General features: G+C 36.0%; 1 protein-coding gene across 4 annotated transcripts in view; it reads left to right on the top strand.

The window, feature by feature from the left end:
* Nucleotides 1–18,216, top strand: part of LOC112048176 (apoptosis-stimulating of p53 protein 1) — a 371,714-nt gene that overhangs the window by 229,786 nt on the left and 123,712 nt on the right. Inside the window, exon 1 of one of the 4 annotated variants that reach the window (XM_024085605.2) lies at nt 2,948–2,965. The exons of the other annotated variants lie outside the window; for them this stretch is intronic. Coding sequence (XP_023941373.1) covers nt 2,963–2,965 — 3 coding nt within the window. The 5' untranslated portion in view covers nt 2,948–2,962. Of the gene's footprint in view, nt 1–2,947; nt 2,966–18,216 lie in introns of those variants that run through there. 4 annotated transcript variants of the gene reach the window in all.

Raw genomic sequence — 18,216 nt, 5'->3', positions numbered from 1 at the left:
TGGTTGTGAAGCTATCGTGTAAAGCAACTCACAGCCTCTAAAGATCTCTTTGTATCAAAAGCAACTCCACGTTAGAAACGAGGTTACGCGCGCGCTAACCGCAGTATTTGTTTTGGTAAATTAACCCTTACCCGTAGCTTGTTGTTTCCACTTTAGGTTCATTTTCCGCCGTAGAGGTCGCATTTATTTATTTATCTGCGCGGTTTGGAATGGATATGCGTATTTATATTAATGAAATCGTATTGCTCGGGCCTTTTTCGGGCGTCAAGTTAAGTTGGCAATGCGGTATTTCTATTTTAATTTGTGCTTTCGTTTTACCAATTTATATTTATGCTGTTAGAGTAAAATTGCTACATACAGTTTATTGGCCGTGATAGCCAGGTGGATATGACCTCTGCCTCCGATTCCGGAGAGTGTGGGTCCGAATCTGGTCCGGGGCATGCACCTCCAACTTTTCAGTTGTGTGCATTTTAAGAAATTAAATATCACGTGTTTCAATCGGTGAAGGAAAACATCGTGAGGAAACCTGCATACCAGAGAATTATCTTAATTCTCTGCGTGTGTGAAGTCTGCCAATCCGCATTGGGCCAGCGTGGTGGACTATTGGTCTAACCCCTCTCATTCTGAGAGGAGACTCGAGCTCAGCAGTGAGCCGAATATGGGTTGATGACGACGACGACAGTTTATTAATTCGAATGATTTAATTATCGGTTGCTTTTCGAAAATCGTTTAGATCTTGTATATCAAATTATACATAAACCTATTTGATATTACCTAACATAATGTAGGTAAATAATGTATAATGTAAATAATTGTGAATCGATGATCACAATCACAATTATTTACATTCAAAGAAATTAAAAATAAGTATTAGTCGCGATTTTTAAAATTCAAATAAAACAATCTCATCTAAATTAAAATTATATGCTAAACGTATTCACAAATATAAGTTCTACATATACTTACATTTTTTTTCCAATGTTAGAATAAACTTTGTTACTATACCTACTTACTAATATTAAAAAAGAGGTAAACTTTGTCAAATGGGTAATCTGTAGATCTGTCAATCAGAATTGAAAATTATTTACCTACTAGAAAGCCACGTTGTTTGCGAGTGTCATATTGTATCTTCGTATTCTCACAGGAACGAGAACTAAGCGGGTGAAACCGCGCGGCATCAGCTATTATTATATAAATAACAGTATAGGCACTAACAATATTTTTTCTAACATTAATATAAGGACTTCCAAACATCACGATACTGAGCCACCCGCATCCAGCAAATCCCTGCGACTCGCTTGATGTTGACAGTCCACCTGGTAGGGGATCGACCATCACTGCGCATTATAGTGCGGGGTCGCCATTCCAGACACCAACGTCCATCGGCTCTTCGAACTATGTGCCCCGCCCATTGCCAATTCAGCTTCGCGACACGACATGTTACAGTAAATACAAGTTAAATGAGATTCAAACAGTATCACGAAGTTATCTCCGTCTGATAATAATCATCGGCAAACAATAATGTACCGCAGTCAAAGCCTCAAAACCACAAATCACTAACTCCGTATCACGCATGTGTTTTGTTCCGAAACCAAAGCGCCATTTACGGATTACTTTGAGCTGTATATTCACAGAGCTATATCTAGTTGGATATCGGAAGCTCAATCGATAGATTAGTGCTAGTGTTAGAGTACATTTTAGGGTTATATCATCATTAACAACCCATATACTATGGCTTACTGTTGACCACGAGTCTCCACTCATAATGAGAGTCCAATGCGGATTGGCAGACTTTACATACAAAGAAAATTCTCAGGAAAGCAGGTTTCCTCACGATGTTTTTCCTCCACCGTTTGAAGCACGTATCAATCTCACGTAATATCTATTTAATTTCTTAAAATGCACATAACTTAAAAGTTGGAGGTGCATGCCGCGGACCGGTTTCGAACCTACGGTTTAAGGCTTCGAGTTACATGCTCGTATATAAATTAAAGACCTAAACCTTTATAGAATCACGTTGTATTTGATCTGACTGTATGTCTGTCATAAGGAAACTTTTATTTGGCAACGCATAAAAGTTTTAGGTAATAACATGAATGTTACAAACATGTACGACGCGTGGATGCGTTCGTTTAGATTACACTAGACCGCAAAGTGGCCCATTTTTTGGAAAAATTAATATCTACACTAATATTACAAAGAGGAAAGATTTGTATTTTTGTATGTAACAATTGAACTCAAAAACTACTGCACCGATTTAAAAAATTCTTTTCAAATTAGCTTAATTTAAGCTACATTATCAGGGAGTAGCATAGGCTATATTTTATCTCCGTTTTCCCATTGGAATGGAATACGCGGGTGAAACCGCGTGATTCTGCTAGTCTTTTAAATAATGTTGACTATGTTGGAATGTTCTAAGTTAAAAGTAAAACCACAAACCTAAACACAAGCAAAACTTAACTTTACTAAGCGATTGTACTCTACACAATCGACCATAAAACGAAAGAATGATAAATAAAAGTTAATTGCCAAAAAAAAGGACATTGAACGACTATAATGAGAGTTGTATTTAAAAAAGAACACAATTGTCTCTGGAAATTAAAGTTTCCTGTATCTGTGGAAAACAAATTACTTGAAAATAGACAAACTCTAAGTAATGAGGGTCCGACATCAATCTATGCCTTTTGGTGCCATCCAATTATCTTTTTTTCCTGACGTCACTGCCATTCGGGCACAGAGTAATTAATTTTTGCTCATTTACAAGTCGTTCGCCAAGAACCATTTCAAACGGCGGGATTTAAATATAAGGGGACATTTTTCTTTAGCGTTAGATTGCTCTGTGGTTTTAATTATTTATTTCTTGTTTTATTTTGTTTCAGGTACGTTTCTAATTGCTTTTGAAATTAAGTGAAGATATCGTTAACGTGGAATAAATCAACAGCTTAATACGAACAGGCAATTCATGGTATGTACGTTTGTTATTTGTACCCATGGAGTATTTGGTCCGTGGTACTATTCCAGAACACTCTTGGAAACTTACAATTTTACGGAAAACAAACGAACTATTATTATTAATGGACACGTATGAGAAACATTATAAAATCCCAGCGGATGTCGCTATTTCGAGGTCTAGACCAGACATTTTCCTTTTGTCCAAACAAACTAAGCGAATAGTACTTGTAGAGCTTACTGTGCCGTGGGAGACTAACATTCCGAAGGACCACAGTATAAAAGTGAATAAATATTATGACCTAACAAATAAACTAACTAAAAATGGCTATGTAGTTAGTCTGTACGCCGTAGAAGTAGGTGCGAGAGGATTACCAGCAAAATCTCTCTATAACTTGCTTAAAGACCTTGGCCTCTCTAGAAGTGCAGCTAGTTCTATATTAGAAGGAGTATCCAAAGCTGCTCTAATAGGATCTTATTAAATTTGGCTAGGCAGGGAGAACAACACAAGCAGAGAACGGGGAGTGTTGATCGATCGTCAAGGAATTCCTTAACCCTACGTCCAAGTCACAAGTTCAGGACTCTGCTCGGAGTTCTTCTCTCTACCACGCGATGGACCCGGCACCCGCACGGTGAATCCATGGAATGCTAAGATATTCGTCTCGTCTCGTTCTACTGCTACTATATAATATCTACTAAGCACAGACGGTTAAGAATATTTGTGGAGCTCCTAGGTTTCTTCGTCAACGACATATTATTATCTTGTGCAGAGGAAAAGACATATTGTCGACCAATAGGGGCTGAGTGACCCCAGTCCCAGATAATTCGTCTCAACGTAAAGAAAGAGAGTGCAATAAGCTCCCTGACCCCAAAAGACCCCCCCAACCCCAAAAGACCCCCAACTACAACAGACCCCCGACCCCAAAAGACCCCCTAAACCCAAAAGCACACACACTTACATATTTAATTGAATTAAAGACAAAATTGTGCATGTGTGCGCTCAGTGGAGTCGCTAAATTCGGATCAGTTTTTGCGATGATTTTGTAGGGACGTAACCTATCTATAATATAAAACTATCATTGGTTATACCTATAAATCCTGGTCATTTGAGCAAACTATGATTTAGCTTCTATCATTAAACGGAAGCAAGACATTCCGTTGCAATAATATACCATTTACTTTGACTTGCAAAGTTAAAGTGATCTATCACGTTGGAAGGGGGTCAGGGGCCCGCCTGATGGAATTATAGCTGTTAACTGTTAGGATAATGTATGCAAATAGGCCCATGATTTAGTCTGCCTAGAATAGAAATACGCAAATCTCAGAGTACAAATTACTTTAAATGCCTATTTATTATGCTTGTTGGAGTTTTTTCAAGTTCGATTTTCATGCTAACCAATTATATGCTTTTAAAAAGCTATACTCATCCCTAGAACTCTAATTATATATGGTATATTTCACACTAATATTATAAATGCGTAAGTTTCAGTGAGTGTGTGTGTGTGTGTGTGTGTCTGTGTAAGTATGTTAATTCCTCATTTACGCTGCGGCTTGCAGACCGATTTGGCCGAAATTTGGAATGGAAATAGATATTACTCTGGATTAACACATAAGCTACTTTTCATCCCGGAAAAATCCATGGTTCCCACGGTACTTATTTGTGAAAAACTGAACACGCGGACGAAGTCGAGTCCGCTATAGCTTCGCTATAAAACCGAATCATACGTAAACACAAAGAGATTTAATGCCTGTTTTTATAGATTTTATGCTATTTATTCCGTTAATAAGTATTAACAAATATAATGTTATTTGGATAATGTATATTTGTATTCAATTCGTAGTTTAGACATGACTGCGAAGGTACGTACCTTGAAAACGTACTTAAACGCTATTTCGTTGAAAAACACCGTTGCCTAAAACTAACTACGGCGAAGACCACCAAACCAGACTTGAGCCAACATGACGGCCTCCGTGGCGCAGTGGTATGCGCGGTGAATTTAATGACGGTGGTCCTGGATTCGATCCCCGGCTGGACCGGTTGAGGTTTTCTTAATTGATCCAGGTCTAGCTGGTGGGAGGCTTCGTCCGTGGCTAGTTACCACCCTACCGACAAAGACGTACCTCCAAGCGATTTAGCGTTCCGGTACGATGTCGTGTAGAAACCCGTAGGAGTGTGGATTTTCATCCTCCTTCTAACAAGTTAGCCCGCTTCCATCTTAGATTACATCATCACTTACCATCAGGTGAGATTGTAGTCAAGGGCTAACTTGTAAAGAGTAAAAAAAAAAAAAAACATTCAAAACTATAAAATACTAAATCTACACATGCTGGGAATCGAACCTATGTCCCCTCTGTTGTAAACATGGCTTTTCTAGCTACGCCAAAAATATTGCCGAATGATACAGGTTAGAATAGATGTAAGTTTACAAAAACAATTAGAAGTTTATCGTACAAAATGGTCTATTCGAGAATGTAGAGTAAAGTTTAATTGAAAAACGTTAGATAACGAGTTGGTTCGACGAAGTTTCCGATTCATACGTCTTCGTTCATATCCTCACTAAGTTTTGTACTAACATAATTAGCAAACTTAGCGGGACCGTGCCTTTAATTTTTCGTATTCACATGTAGTAGTACATTATGATATATGCGTAAGTTGAAAATTACAGCCGAGACGATATTGCAGCTCGAGCCTTGGCGAGAGCTACAGTAAGGAAGCAGAGGCTGTAATTATCAAAGCGCGTGTGTCATACGACGTTTTATAACACATTTGCAAGGAAAACACATTTTGAAAATGAATTTGCATCTTTGTCTGTTTTCCATATGATGACATTTTGATACGCTTGTCATTTTTACACAGATATATGCACTAAAAATAGCCAGTATTACTAATAAAGTAAATTAATATTTTTGTGTTTCTGATACAGATGCCACCTGCTGATGTCCTTAAGTTTTCCTAAACCGAAGGTTGCCTGGAAGAAATCGCTACTTAGCGATAAGGCCGCCTTTTGTATGCTGATCTCTTCCTAATTTGTTTTTTATTTCACTTGTTTTTGTCTTTGTGGTGTGCAAATAAAGTATATTTATCTTTATACAGATAGATAAGTAGTGGTTGACATTTATGGTAAAAGATGCAGTACCTAAGCGTAACTATGTCGATATTAAATGTTTTAATTGCTACAACTAAAAGCTTGCACTAAAACTAACAAAATTTCATTAATTCTCGGCTTTGTGAAATAAAGGCAATTGGGCACAGAGGAATTTCCATTTTGAGAAAATTGATTTCGGAAAGTTCTTTGAACTAGGCTAGTGCATGCTTTGTGCCTAACTAGATATCGTGACGGCCATATTTAACTAGTTTTGGTGGGTATATATATGGAAGTAAAATATAATTTGCCGTTTAGTAATTTCTTAACAATGTTGTATATTCGTATAGTATGGAATCGTTATATTGCAATTATAAGTAAAACGAATTATAAAAAAGAAAGAAAAATAATCATTGCACTAAAAGTTCTTCTACAAAACACATAAAACATAATATGTAAAATAAGTGTCATAGTTGGTACATTGGCAATTTAAGGGTAATTAATGTTAATTAATTAATTACCCTTAAATTGCCAATGAGAGAGAGAGAGTGTGGGTTCGAATCCGATCCGGGGCATGCACCTCCAAATTTCAGTTGTGTGCATTTTAAGAAATTAAATATCACGTATCTCAAACGGTGAAGGAAAACATCGTAAGGAAACCTGCATACCAGAGAATTTTCTTAATTGTCTGCGTGTGTGAAGTCTGCCAATCCGGAAATTGGCAGACTATTGGCCTAATCAAAAGGATTCTGAGAGGAGACTTGAGCTCAGCAGTGAGCCGAATATGGGTTGATAATGATGAATTACAGCAGCAGGTCATAAGACGGCTTTTTTCCAAAACTATTTAAATCAGTTTTATACCATTTGCGTTTTATTCATATATAGATACGAGTATATTTCATATTTCTATATATCGTATCCTAAATTAACAACGTAATTTACTACCTACGTGCGTGTAGGTAAACTTGTTACGTATTAGATGTTCTCAGCATTTCTATCATCCCCGATTAATAACACTCATGCATATGCGAGGGCTTAATATGTTTATGCTAATATTTGGTGTTTCCTACCTAACTCTGTACGTAATAATATTAAGGAGGTGCCTCTTTAAAAATAAATATTTTTGGTTTGTGACTTGAACTTAGCTAAGTATAACTGCAAATTAAAAAAAAACAGAAGAAAAGATAACTCTTAAGTTAGTACGGGTAACCATAAAATGAATAATTAATATACGAAATAGAAATAGCTACCTAAATTAAGTATATGCACATAACACAGTATATGGTTCAGGCGACGATAGTCCTATTCTGATTTATTTTTTTATATTAAGGAAAAAAAAATATAAAAAATTTAAATTTTACTGTCTAAGATACTAATATCATAAATAGGTAATGTTTGTACATTGTATGAGATAAAAGGGGTTAATCTCTGGATTTACTAATTTGATTTTGAAAATCCATTTAGCAATAGACAGCGTTGTTTGTGAGTATTATAGGCTTTATTGTATACACATATTCCCACGGGAACAGGAACTACACGATTAAAACCGCAGGGTATCATCAAGATAATAATAGAGACGCATAATTGCCTAGAGAAAAATGTTTAAAAAAAAAAAGAAAAGCCAACCCCGGCTTTGAATTATATCTTAATAATTAAATTCTTGACAAGCTTATAAGTCGAAGATAATATACACGTAACATTGGAAAGTAAAGTTTAATTGGAAAGCCAACTTTGCACGACAAAGTTTCATATATCCTTCATACAAACTTAATTAACGAACTAACTATTCACATCGTTCTTGCAGAAATATGCCTGATACTTTCCATATGAATAATATTATTATGAGTATGATGGTTCCAACTGAGCCAAAAAACATGTAAATATAAATAAAATTGAAGTGTCTATCTGTGATTTCAAAATAATTTAAAGTTTTTTCAAGTGCATTTAGCTACCAGTATTTACACTATTATATGGTTGGGTCTTCTTCTTCAGAAGAAGGCTCAGAGTCACACAGCGGGCGATGGAACGAGCTATGTTAGGAGTATCTCTGCGTGATCGAATCAGAAATTAGGAGATCCGCTGAAGAACCAAAGTCACCGACATAGCTCAACGAGTTGCGAAGCTGAAGTGGCAATGGGCGGGGCACATAGTTCGAAAAGCCGATGGACGTTGGGGTCCCAAAGTGCTGGAATGGCGACCCCGCTCTAGTAACCAAGGTGTTGGTCGACCCCCAACCAGGTGGACTGACGACATCAAACGAGTCGCAGGGATTCGCTGGATGCAGGTAGCTCAGTATCGTGATGTTTGGAAGTCCCTACAAAAGGCCTACTATGTCCTGCAGTGGACGTCCATCGGCTCATATGATAATGATGATGATTTGGGTAACGTATTGTTTGTTCCCGCAATTTTTATTTATCACATTTAAGACTTCTAGGTTAGGTTCTACACGTTTAGAGTAAAAGATATAAAATAAAACACCCGAATACGATTTTAAATAAAACTAAAATTTAAATTGTGTTTGAAAGAAATAAACTATAATATTCGTTCTCTCGACTTCAACATTTCGATTTACATTTCTTATATATCACCGAAGTTAGCATTTAAAAAAAATATATTTAAAATACGTATTGCAGCCAGAAATCAGTGCCGGTTCAGTAAAACGTCAGATTTTAATTAGACTGTCACTCGTTTTGTTCGCGTCATACAAAGTGCGGGAAGCAAACATGGCGGTGGCAATTTCGCTAAAATTCCGCATCGGGGGCCAGCTCAAAATGCTCCACTTTTTCGGGGAATGAAATGTCAAGGTGGAAAATAGCACGTCTCGAAAGCCAGGTGTCCGTGAAACTTTTCTATTATTTTACTTACAAATCAATTATTTGGGTCTTTCTCATCTTACATTACTTTAAACATTTTATTGGCTTTTGACTGTATTGATGATAATGTAGATTTCGATTTGGGTAATAATTTGTATAATCGGTTTATTGGTTGTTATTGCCGCGTTACGGCTTTAGTGTGCTCGTGGCGTTCGAGCCGTCCACATCTCTTGTTGTGTAATTTTTTATGGGTTACTTGGGATAGGCGGGGAGAGTGACTTGAGCGGAAAAGGAGAGTGTTTGTTAACAGTCGAAGGATCCTTTAACCCTACACACAATGGTCAGAAGTGCGTGACTTCACTCAAGGTCATTCTCTGCCATTCTAGGGTCTTGTTTTGGTTACAGTTTGATTTGTTAATTAAGTTGTCCTGATAGTGAATCATAACCTTTGTTCGATATTAGTTTTCTTATTTTTGTAATCACCTTTGAGTCGGCTAAAATTATTTAGGCGTGAAAGCATTACAAACAAACAAAATTACTTTTACATTTATACCTTACCAGCCGATAGACGTCCACTGCTGGACATAAGCTTCCTGCATGGACCTCCAAGCACAACGGTTTTGAGCCGCCAGCATCCAGCGGCTCCCTGCAACCCGCTCGATATCCTCGGTCCACCTAGTGGGGGGCCGACCAACACTGCGCTTTTCGGTGCGGGGTCGCCATTCCAGCACCTTGAGACACCAACGTCCATCGGCTCATCGAACTTTGCGTCTTGCATCTATAACATCCTCGTAATTTTAAGTTTTCGATCAATTATTATCACCATCATCTAATAATACTTATACCTATATTACCTGACGTTTCGAAAGTGCTTGTGAACTAAGCCTAATTGAAATAGGTAAATGAATGTTAACTTGAAACTTAACTTGAGAATACTTCAAACATATTTACCAAATGTACCCAGTACATCTTCAGAAGATATTAACTTAGGGAGTGTTTATATCAGCTTAACATTATGTAGCGTAAATATCATCAAATATTTACACAAACATAATTAACCCACGAAAATGTACGGATGAAATCGAGAAAATGGCTCGTAGTATCTCTGCGAGTGTAAATGTGCTTGATAATAATTTTGTGCGACACAGTCGGTACCTTTAGAACGACTTTGCATAGTATATTACATGGAATATACATATAATATCGCATAGGTACAAGATTTCTCTCATATACAAGTCTAACTCTTTAAATAATTTGTAGCAATTATAATAAATTATTTATTTACAGAGACGTGATAGCCTAGTGGATATGCCACCTCTACCTTCTACATCTGCCTTCGATTCGGAGATCGTAGGTTCGAATCCGGTCTGGGGCATGCACCTCTAACTTTTCAGTTATGTGCGTTTAAAACATTAAAGACCACGTGTCTCAAACGGTGAAGGTAAAACATCGTGGGTAAACCTGTATACCTGAAAATTTTCTTAATTCTGTATGTGTGTGAAATCCGCTAAACCACATTGCTAGTCCAATGTGGATGGTAGTGGTGGACTATTAGCCTAACCCATCTCATTCTGAGGGGAGACTCGTACTCTGCAGTGAGCCGAATATTAGTTGTTAAGATTTTTTACTGAAAATATCTTATTCCATGACTCAGAATTCGAACCCAGACTCGATCGAAGCCAGACTAACCACTGGATTCGATCGATTGATTAGGTTTTATAACTGAATACATTAATAGTAGATGTTATTTGTTTTGGCAAATATTACAAAAGGACGATTGTTTTATTGTTTTACTAACAAAGGCTTATTACGTGCCAAGTTAGTGTAATGTAAGAAGTTATCGAATCTAGATGCAATCAAAAGAAAATTCCTATTCTGTACCGAGGTTTTTATAACGCCTATGTGAGTTTTCAAATTTGTCTCTTTCTCTTCTTTTTCTAACTATAGTATCGTGATAGAGATGAATTAAAATTCACGCACTGACATTGTTGTGAGCTCTTCTCGGACCAAGGCGCATTTGGAACCCTCGTAACTTTAATTTTATGTTTTCGACTATTATTACCACCATTAGATTGAATTAAATATGACATAATCTTTTCAAAAGTGCTTTTAAAGTAAGTAATTGAAATAAATGAATTTTGAATTTAAATTTGAATTTGACAAGCTAAAAAGTGGCGCTACAGCTTGGGAAAGTAAAGTAGAAATCTATAATTCGGTATGTAGATAAAATTGAAAATTTCCCACCTTAGACATTCAGTTAATCTATAATAATATTGTAAAGAGGTAAAGCTTGTGCTGGATGTACTGAACCAATTTTGAAAATACCTTTACTAGGTCCTAGAAATCTACGTTATTTGTGAGTGTCATAGGCTATATTTTATTCCACTATTCTTACGGGAACGGGAACTATGTGGTTGAAATAGCGGGACGTCGGTTATGTAAAGATGATATATTGTACAGTGGAATGTAGTCTAGCTTTTTGGTATCATATATTATAGCACTGTTACTAAGGATATCAAGTAGGGCGTCTTCAAATCGAACGTTAGGACAAGGTTCTATTTAGTTTTCAAGTTTTCCATACAACATACTAACAGAGTCAAATAAAATATTGTAAAAGTTAAAACGGTTAAAGTACAGCACAGTTCACTGAAATTGAATATAGAAGTGTCGTCGTATATTTTATCGTCAAAAAGAACTCTCATAATATTTTTTTGCTTGGTCAAAAGTTTTGTTTGGTTTGTTCGCCTAAAAATATGTTCTGCGTTTAATAGGCATGCACATTTTTAGGCAGAGTTGCAAGGTAATCGATATATTGGTGTTAAACGAATTACCTAATTATTGTACTATTAATATTAATCTCTGCGTGACCTCATTTCGAAATTCATGAAATCATGAATATTGGCATTCTCAATTCAATTTCAATAGAACAGTTACTATGATTTGGCTATTAACGTTAATAAAGTTATAATATTGGATCTCAATTAGTTTTGTTTGTATAGAAAATTGTATTTTCTACCCGTCGGAGTTTGTTGAGAGTTTCCCAGACGTTATTGCACTCCTCAGACTAAATACATAAGGACTAGTATCGCACCCAAATTCACAAACAAAATTTTCTGCCATTTTCTAAGGAAAACGAGCTTAGATTTCATACATATATTATACTAAACTAGCAGCTTTTGTTCGTTTTTTACACGATTCAAGTACATAAAAAGGTATTTTTACGAAGGTTTTTAAACGACGGACACTATTGTAAACTATGAAACATCGATTCTATAGAGACAGTGTTTATAATCGCATAAGATCGTTGATCATATACTTTGACAGAAAAATACTGTCTTGCGAGGCAGGCCTTATCTAATTAGTCTAAGTTGCACTCTCGTTAACTTAGCTAATTACGTAATACTCGTATTTATAATCACGCTTGATGGTACGTGTTATGTATTTTAGAATCATTAACGGCAAATAGACAATTTAGAGTGGTCCAATGCAAGCTATACAAGCAATGATTTAGCAGGTAGATCTGCTTTAAAGCTTTTGGTTATAGAATGCTAATGTTTGATTGTTTAGTCACTATGTGATGTTCGTAATCATTATTTTATCGTGCTCTCCAAGATATGGGGTTAATTATTGGGATCCAATGTCAATTGGCTCTGAGAACTAACTATCTGTCCCATCCATTAAAAGCTTAAGTTTTGCGACTTGTTGTGCTACATCAGTGACTTCAGATTTTCTGGAGTACACAATATACACATAACACTTATTTTTGATTCTATTAAATGGTACAGATACTCACTCAATCACCTGGTCGTTTCTAAAGTTAAAAATCAATTTAGGTCATATTCGTGAAGTATTCCAATTTGCTTTTCCGGCGTGATCTGAAGGCCTAGTGGCAGTTTGATACTGTGACGATCACGTAAACGTAAACGCGAATTTCTAAGGGATTGAAACAGCGCCATCTAGGGGCACTACTGCACAACTGTTTCAATTCCATATAAATTTGCGTATACGTTATCGCCATAGTAACAGTATGAAAACATTGAAAAATCCCACTAGGCACACAGATCGACTACTGCACAGCTTTTAGGTATATAGATCGTTACTCTAAAAGTATCCATAGCAGCATTGACTGACAACATACGAAGTATAAAATCTTACCACATAACCACAAGAGTGCTAATAAAGCGATAAGTTGTTTAGATTACAAGATACATCTACCAAAGCATTTGAATAGCTCCAAGGTTTCGCGTCACATTTAAACAAGTCGATCAAACTGTCACGATATCCGAGTGAGGCGCGATAGATTACAGTATGTTGACGTGGAATGAGATGTCGTTTAGATAAATCACGGGCATTATGGTGAGACTCGATTTATTGAAGTTAATCTTGAGTAACAGCCCATTATGAACAGGTATATAGTATTAACAGAGTCGAGCAATTACTCGGTACTCGAGCAATCTTTTTTTGTTGATATTAATTTAATTCAATGTTCTCTATAATAGCTGGTTCTCACGTTTAAATTTTAGCTCGCTTTTAATTGCTTTATTTAGGTCTTCAAATTTATAATGACAGTAATCATAATTTGTATTTGCATCATTAAAACGTTAGCCTCCATCTCTTCAATTGCCATCTTTTGGATCCTAATGAAAACTGTTTTTTTTTAATTCTTCACAGCGTGTTGCAGCTTCTGTCTGTTCGTCTTAAACAAGGTTTTAAGCAATTTCATCATAGCGCTGCTGGTTCTCACGTTTAATTTTAGCTCGCTTATAATTGCTTTATTTAGGTCTTGAAATTTATAATGACAGTAATCATAATTTGTATTTGGATCATTAAAATGTTAGCCTCCATCTCTTCACTTGCCATCTTTTGGATCCCAATGCAAACTGTTTTTTTTTAATTCTTCCAATGCAAACTGTTTTTTTTTAATTCACAGCGTGTTGCAGCTTCTGTCTGTTCGTCTTAAACAAGGTTTTAACCAATTTCATCATAGCGCTGCTGTTTCTCACATTTAAATTTTAGCTTGCTTTTAATTGCTTTATTTAGATATTTAAATTTATAATGACAGTAATCATAATTTGTATTTGCAGCATTAAAATCTTAGCCTCCATCTCTTCACTTGCCATCTTTAAGATGTCAATGCAAATTATTTTATTTTCTCCGCAGCATTTTGCATCTACTGTCTTCGTCGGAGTCACGGCTTTAACCAATGTCATCATTATTAGCCGATGGACATTCACTGCTGGACGCTTTCCGGTGTGGCCATTCCAGCAACTTGGTTTCCCGACCTCCATCGGCACTGCAATTTTGGACCAACTTCTAATAAAATAATAAACGCCTATGGTATTAGTTGTTTAAAGTTCTGAAGTTGTGACTTCTAAGTCAGGCTTCAAAGCTAGAAAACAAAGTAGCTTAAACCCTCGCATCCATTTCACTAAATTTCAATTTGTGACGAGTATTTTATGGTCGCTCCGCGCAATAGATAACATTACGGAGCGAAGCGTTCGCAGATTTTTAAATATTCGCCCTTTATTTTCGCATAATATTTATGACCCTTATTTTCGCTTAGCGGCGAATTTATACGAAGTCGAATGACATTTATTTTTGCTAGCTTTTTGCGTCCAACCTCCATGTATTTTATTTCTTTGCGTGTATTTATTTAAAAAAAACATCAAAGATATCTTTTTCTCATCACAAATAATCATCAATCTTCGTTCATAATTCCGTAATGATCAGAAATAAGAACAACATTTACATTTATATTTCATTCATTGCACATATTCACTCACGTGTTAATATTTCTTCTATTTCTCAGAATTAAACAGTTTTTCTAGATGAGCTTTTTTCTGTACCAATAAAAAATGTTCCATCATTTGCTTGGTTCATGCATCACAATGCTGAGCAAGTACCTTTTTAAAGTTTGTGCTAAACAATTGAGACGTGTTTTGATACTTTTATTATTGTTAGTTGAGGCAGCAGACGCTACAAATATAGTGCTACTTACTCACTATACTCAAGATTATACATAAATTTTCATTTTTTTTTGTGCTGCAATTTAAACATTCAAGCAAAACTAAATCATGAACATGATTAACTATAAGAAAGACAAAACAAGTTCGTAAGCTTTACCCCGATTAAGAAAATTCTCGTAATTAAAGCAATACTACTAAAGAAATAATTGTACTACCAGATGCAATAAATAGTAATTAGCACGGTTGTCTTTATTCCTGGAATAAATTTCGTTTAAACGAGTTTAATTGTAATTGTTCAATGTTCATGTTAAGAAACCTTTCTTTTTTATATTAGGGCTATTACTTACTGCTAGACGGAACTAGAAAATTCACCTCCTGGTGAAAAACTACCGTCTACTACAGTAAAGTTATTCTGTAACGGCGTTTTTACAACTCTAATGGCTTATATCTCTGTTTCTAATAAAGTAAAAGTCAAAGTAAAAATTCATTTATTTCAATTAGGCATACTTTACAACCACTTACGAAACGTCAGGTAATATTATTAGATAATATTGATAATAATTAGTCGAAACCTTAAAATTATAGTCCCAAAGTGCCTTAGTCCGAGAAGAGCCCTCAACAAACTCAGCCAGTTTTTTTCTTTTAGTTTATCACTATTTAATATTATTAAGGTATTTAAGTAGCCAGTCATATAGTGCATCTTGTCCCTTAGGCCTCCCCTATCGATCTCCACTTTTTTCTGTCTCTCGCTATATTCTATTCCATTCATGACAGACCTTCTTAAAAGCATTCTCCCAACGCTTTACCTCATCATCACCTCATCATCACACCGCGTGGCGCAGTGGGTAGTGACCCTGCTTTCTGCATCCACGGCCGTGGGTTCGATTCCCACAACTGGAAAATATTTGTGTGATGAGCATGAGTGTTTTCCAGTGTCTGTGTGTATTTATACATTATATAAGTATTTATATGTAGTATATAATTGTATATGAATATTATAATATCAAATATCTTAGTACCCATAACACAAGCTACTCTGTATGCTTACTTTGGGGCTAGATAGTGATGTGTATTGTTTAAGTATATTTATATATTTATATTTATACTGCTGAGCTCTAGTTAGGCCAAATAGTCCACCACGCAAACCCAATGTGAATTGGATGATTTCATACACGTAGAGAATTAGGAAAATTCTCAGGTATGCAGATTTCCTCACGATGTTTGTTCCTCCACCGTTTGAGACACGTGATATTTAATTTCTTAAAATGGCCATAACTGAAAAGTTGGTGGTGCATACCCCGGACCGAATTCGAATCTACACTCTCCGGAATTGGAGGCAGAGGTTATATCCACTGGACTATCACGGCTCTCTTCGTTTTCGTTTCAACTTTTCACCTGCCTTACTATATTTCTGTTGTAAAAAGTATAATATTATTTTTATTTGTGGTCAACCATTTTAATATTAAAATAAGATTATTATACCTACAAAGTATAATTTTGTGCGAAAATTTCAATTAAGAAAACAATAACGATAAGTGAAAATTTCGTTTCTCCTGAGAGACGATCTTTAGAGAGTTTTGTGATAACGAGTCCCGGGGTCTTTAATTAAAATTTGTTTGTTTCTCAACTTACACCTTTCATTTCAAGGTTAGAGAGAAAGATTTATTTACATTGTTTAACGTCAAGCTTATCTTTTCCATTATAACATTTAAAAGTGGCTTTATTTTATAAGACATTTTATAAGTACTTATTGGATTATAATACCTCTGCCTTAGGATAAGAAATTAAATATGAATCGACCGGTGAAGGAAAAACATCGTGAGACATCCTGCATGCCTGAGAATTTTCTTAATTTTTCTACGTGTGTTAAGTCTGCCAATCTGCATTGGGCCACCGTAGTGGTGGATTAGCCTAACCCTCTCATTCTAAGAGGAGACCCGTATTTATAGCTCTACCCAGGTCTCGAACCCAGCTCCATTCTAACGTGGCAATTTTGACGGGTATCAACGGGTACCTTAGACCTTACATTTATGACTGTCCTCTTAATCGTAGAGCTAATAAGGTTATAATTCCGGCTTGTACCAAAGATAATTATTGTAGTGGGTATTAGTGTAAATCATGAACTAAGATTACTGGACTGGCAGTCCAGTGGAACCGACAAACGAAGAAATATTAACCAATAGGATTGTACAAAATCTCCGCTCCTCTCAAGTGGACAGGGACTTCCGAGCTAGTTTAAAATTTCATATAAAACCGGTAAGCGGAGCGGGGAAGCGGAGAAGAAAGTCTGCAACTCCTCTTCGCATTACTTTCTCACTTCGCTCCGCAGCCTCGCTCCGGTCCGGTCGACAAACACAGTACGCAACTCTGCTTCGCGTTAGTACGTTTCTCTATTAAGCTCCCTCGCTCCGCTCTGGTGGACAGGCAGCCTTATTCCGAATGTAGATATTGATTATAAGCAGACGCTCCGCGATTTCAACCGCGTAGTTCCTGTTCCCGTGATAATACGGAAATAAAGCCTATGACATACACAAATAACGTGGTTTGCTAGTAGTAAAAGAATTTTTAAAATCAGTTTACTAGATCCAGAGATTACCCCTACATATCCTGTTGTAGGGGTTATCTCTGGATACTTTATTATCTCTTTATAATATTAGTATAGATAGATTATATACATCTCTGTTAAGTAAGAGAGTATTAAATGTGAAATTTATGAGTATTATCATACATTAGCTTGTTTGTATAAAAAATACATGTGTTTAAAGAGATTTATATCAAATCCGAGATGCGTGAGCGTTTGCTCCGAAATAATATATCAAACTTAACTCCGGATTACTTCAAGCTCAGTTTAAGAAGATATATTTGAAGCTTAATATCTATTTAAAACGATGTTTACTGACACGACGTAAAGCTTTGTCAATACTTACACCTGAAGAGCAAACTCAAGTTCATTGTTTATTTAGGTCGAAATTTTCAAAAATAGGTTTAACTAGTGGTCGCCCGTTGCTTCGTCGTCGAAATAGCGGTTATACCTGCTAAATTACTAAACAATAGGGGACAAAAGACATAAATAACATAAAAAAACATTTTGTTTTTTATTATTTTATTGAATCTATATTATAAAATAAATTTAATTTGGTATTTAAATTTGGATTGGGTATTTAAATTGATTTTGTAAATGTGGTGTGTGTATTTAGAGCCGTGAATAGCCTAGTGAATATGACCTCTGCCTCCGGTTCGGCGAATCCGGTCTGGGGCATGCACCTCCAACTTTTCAGTTATGTGCATTTCAAGAAATTAAATATCTCAAACCTGAGAACGTTCTTAATTCTCTACGTATGTGAAGTCGCATTGGGCCAGCGTGGTGAACTATTTGCCTAACCCCTTTGAGAATCATGCTCAGTA

This window comes from Bicyclus anynana, chromosome 16 (genome assembly GCF_947172395.1).
Source record: "Bicyclus anynana chromosome 16, ilBicAnyn1.1, whole genome shotgun sequence".
NCBI lineage: Eukaryota > Metazoa > Arthropoda > Insecta > Lepidoptera > Nymphalidae > Bicyclus > Bicyclus anynana.
This window is presented reverse-complemented; position numbering and strand designations above follow the sequence as displayed.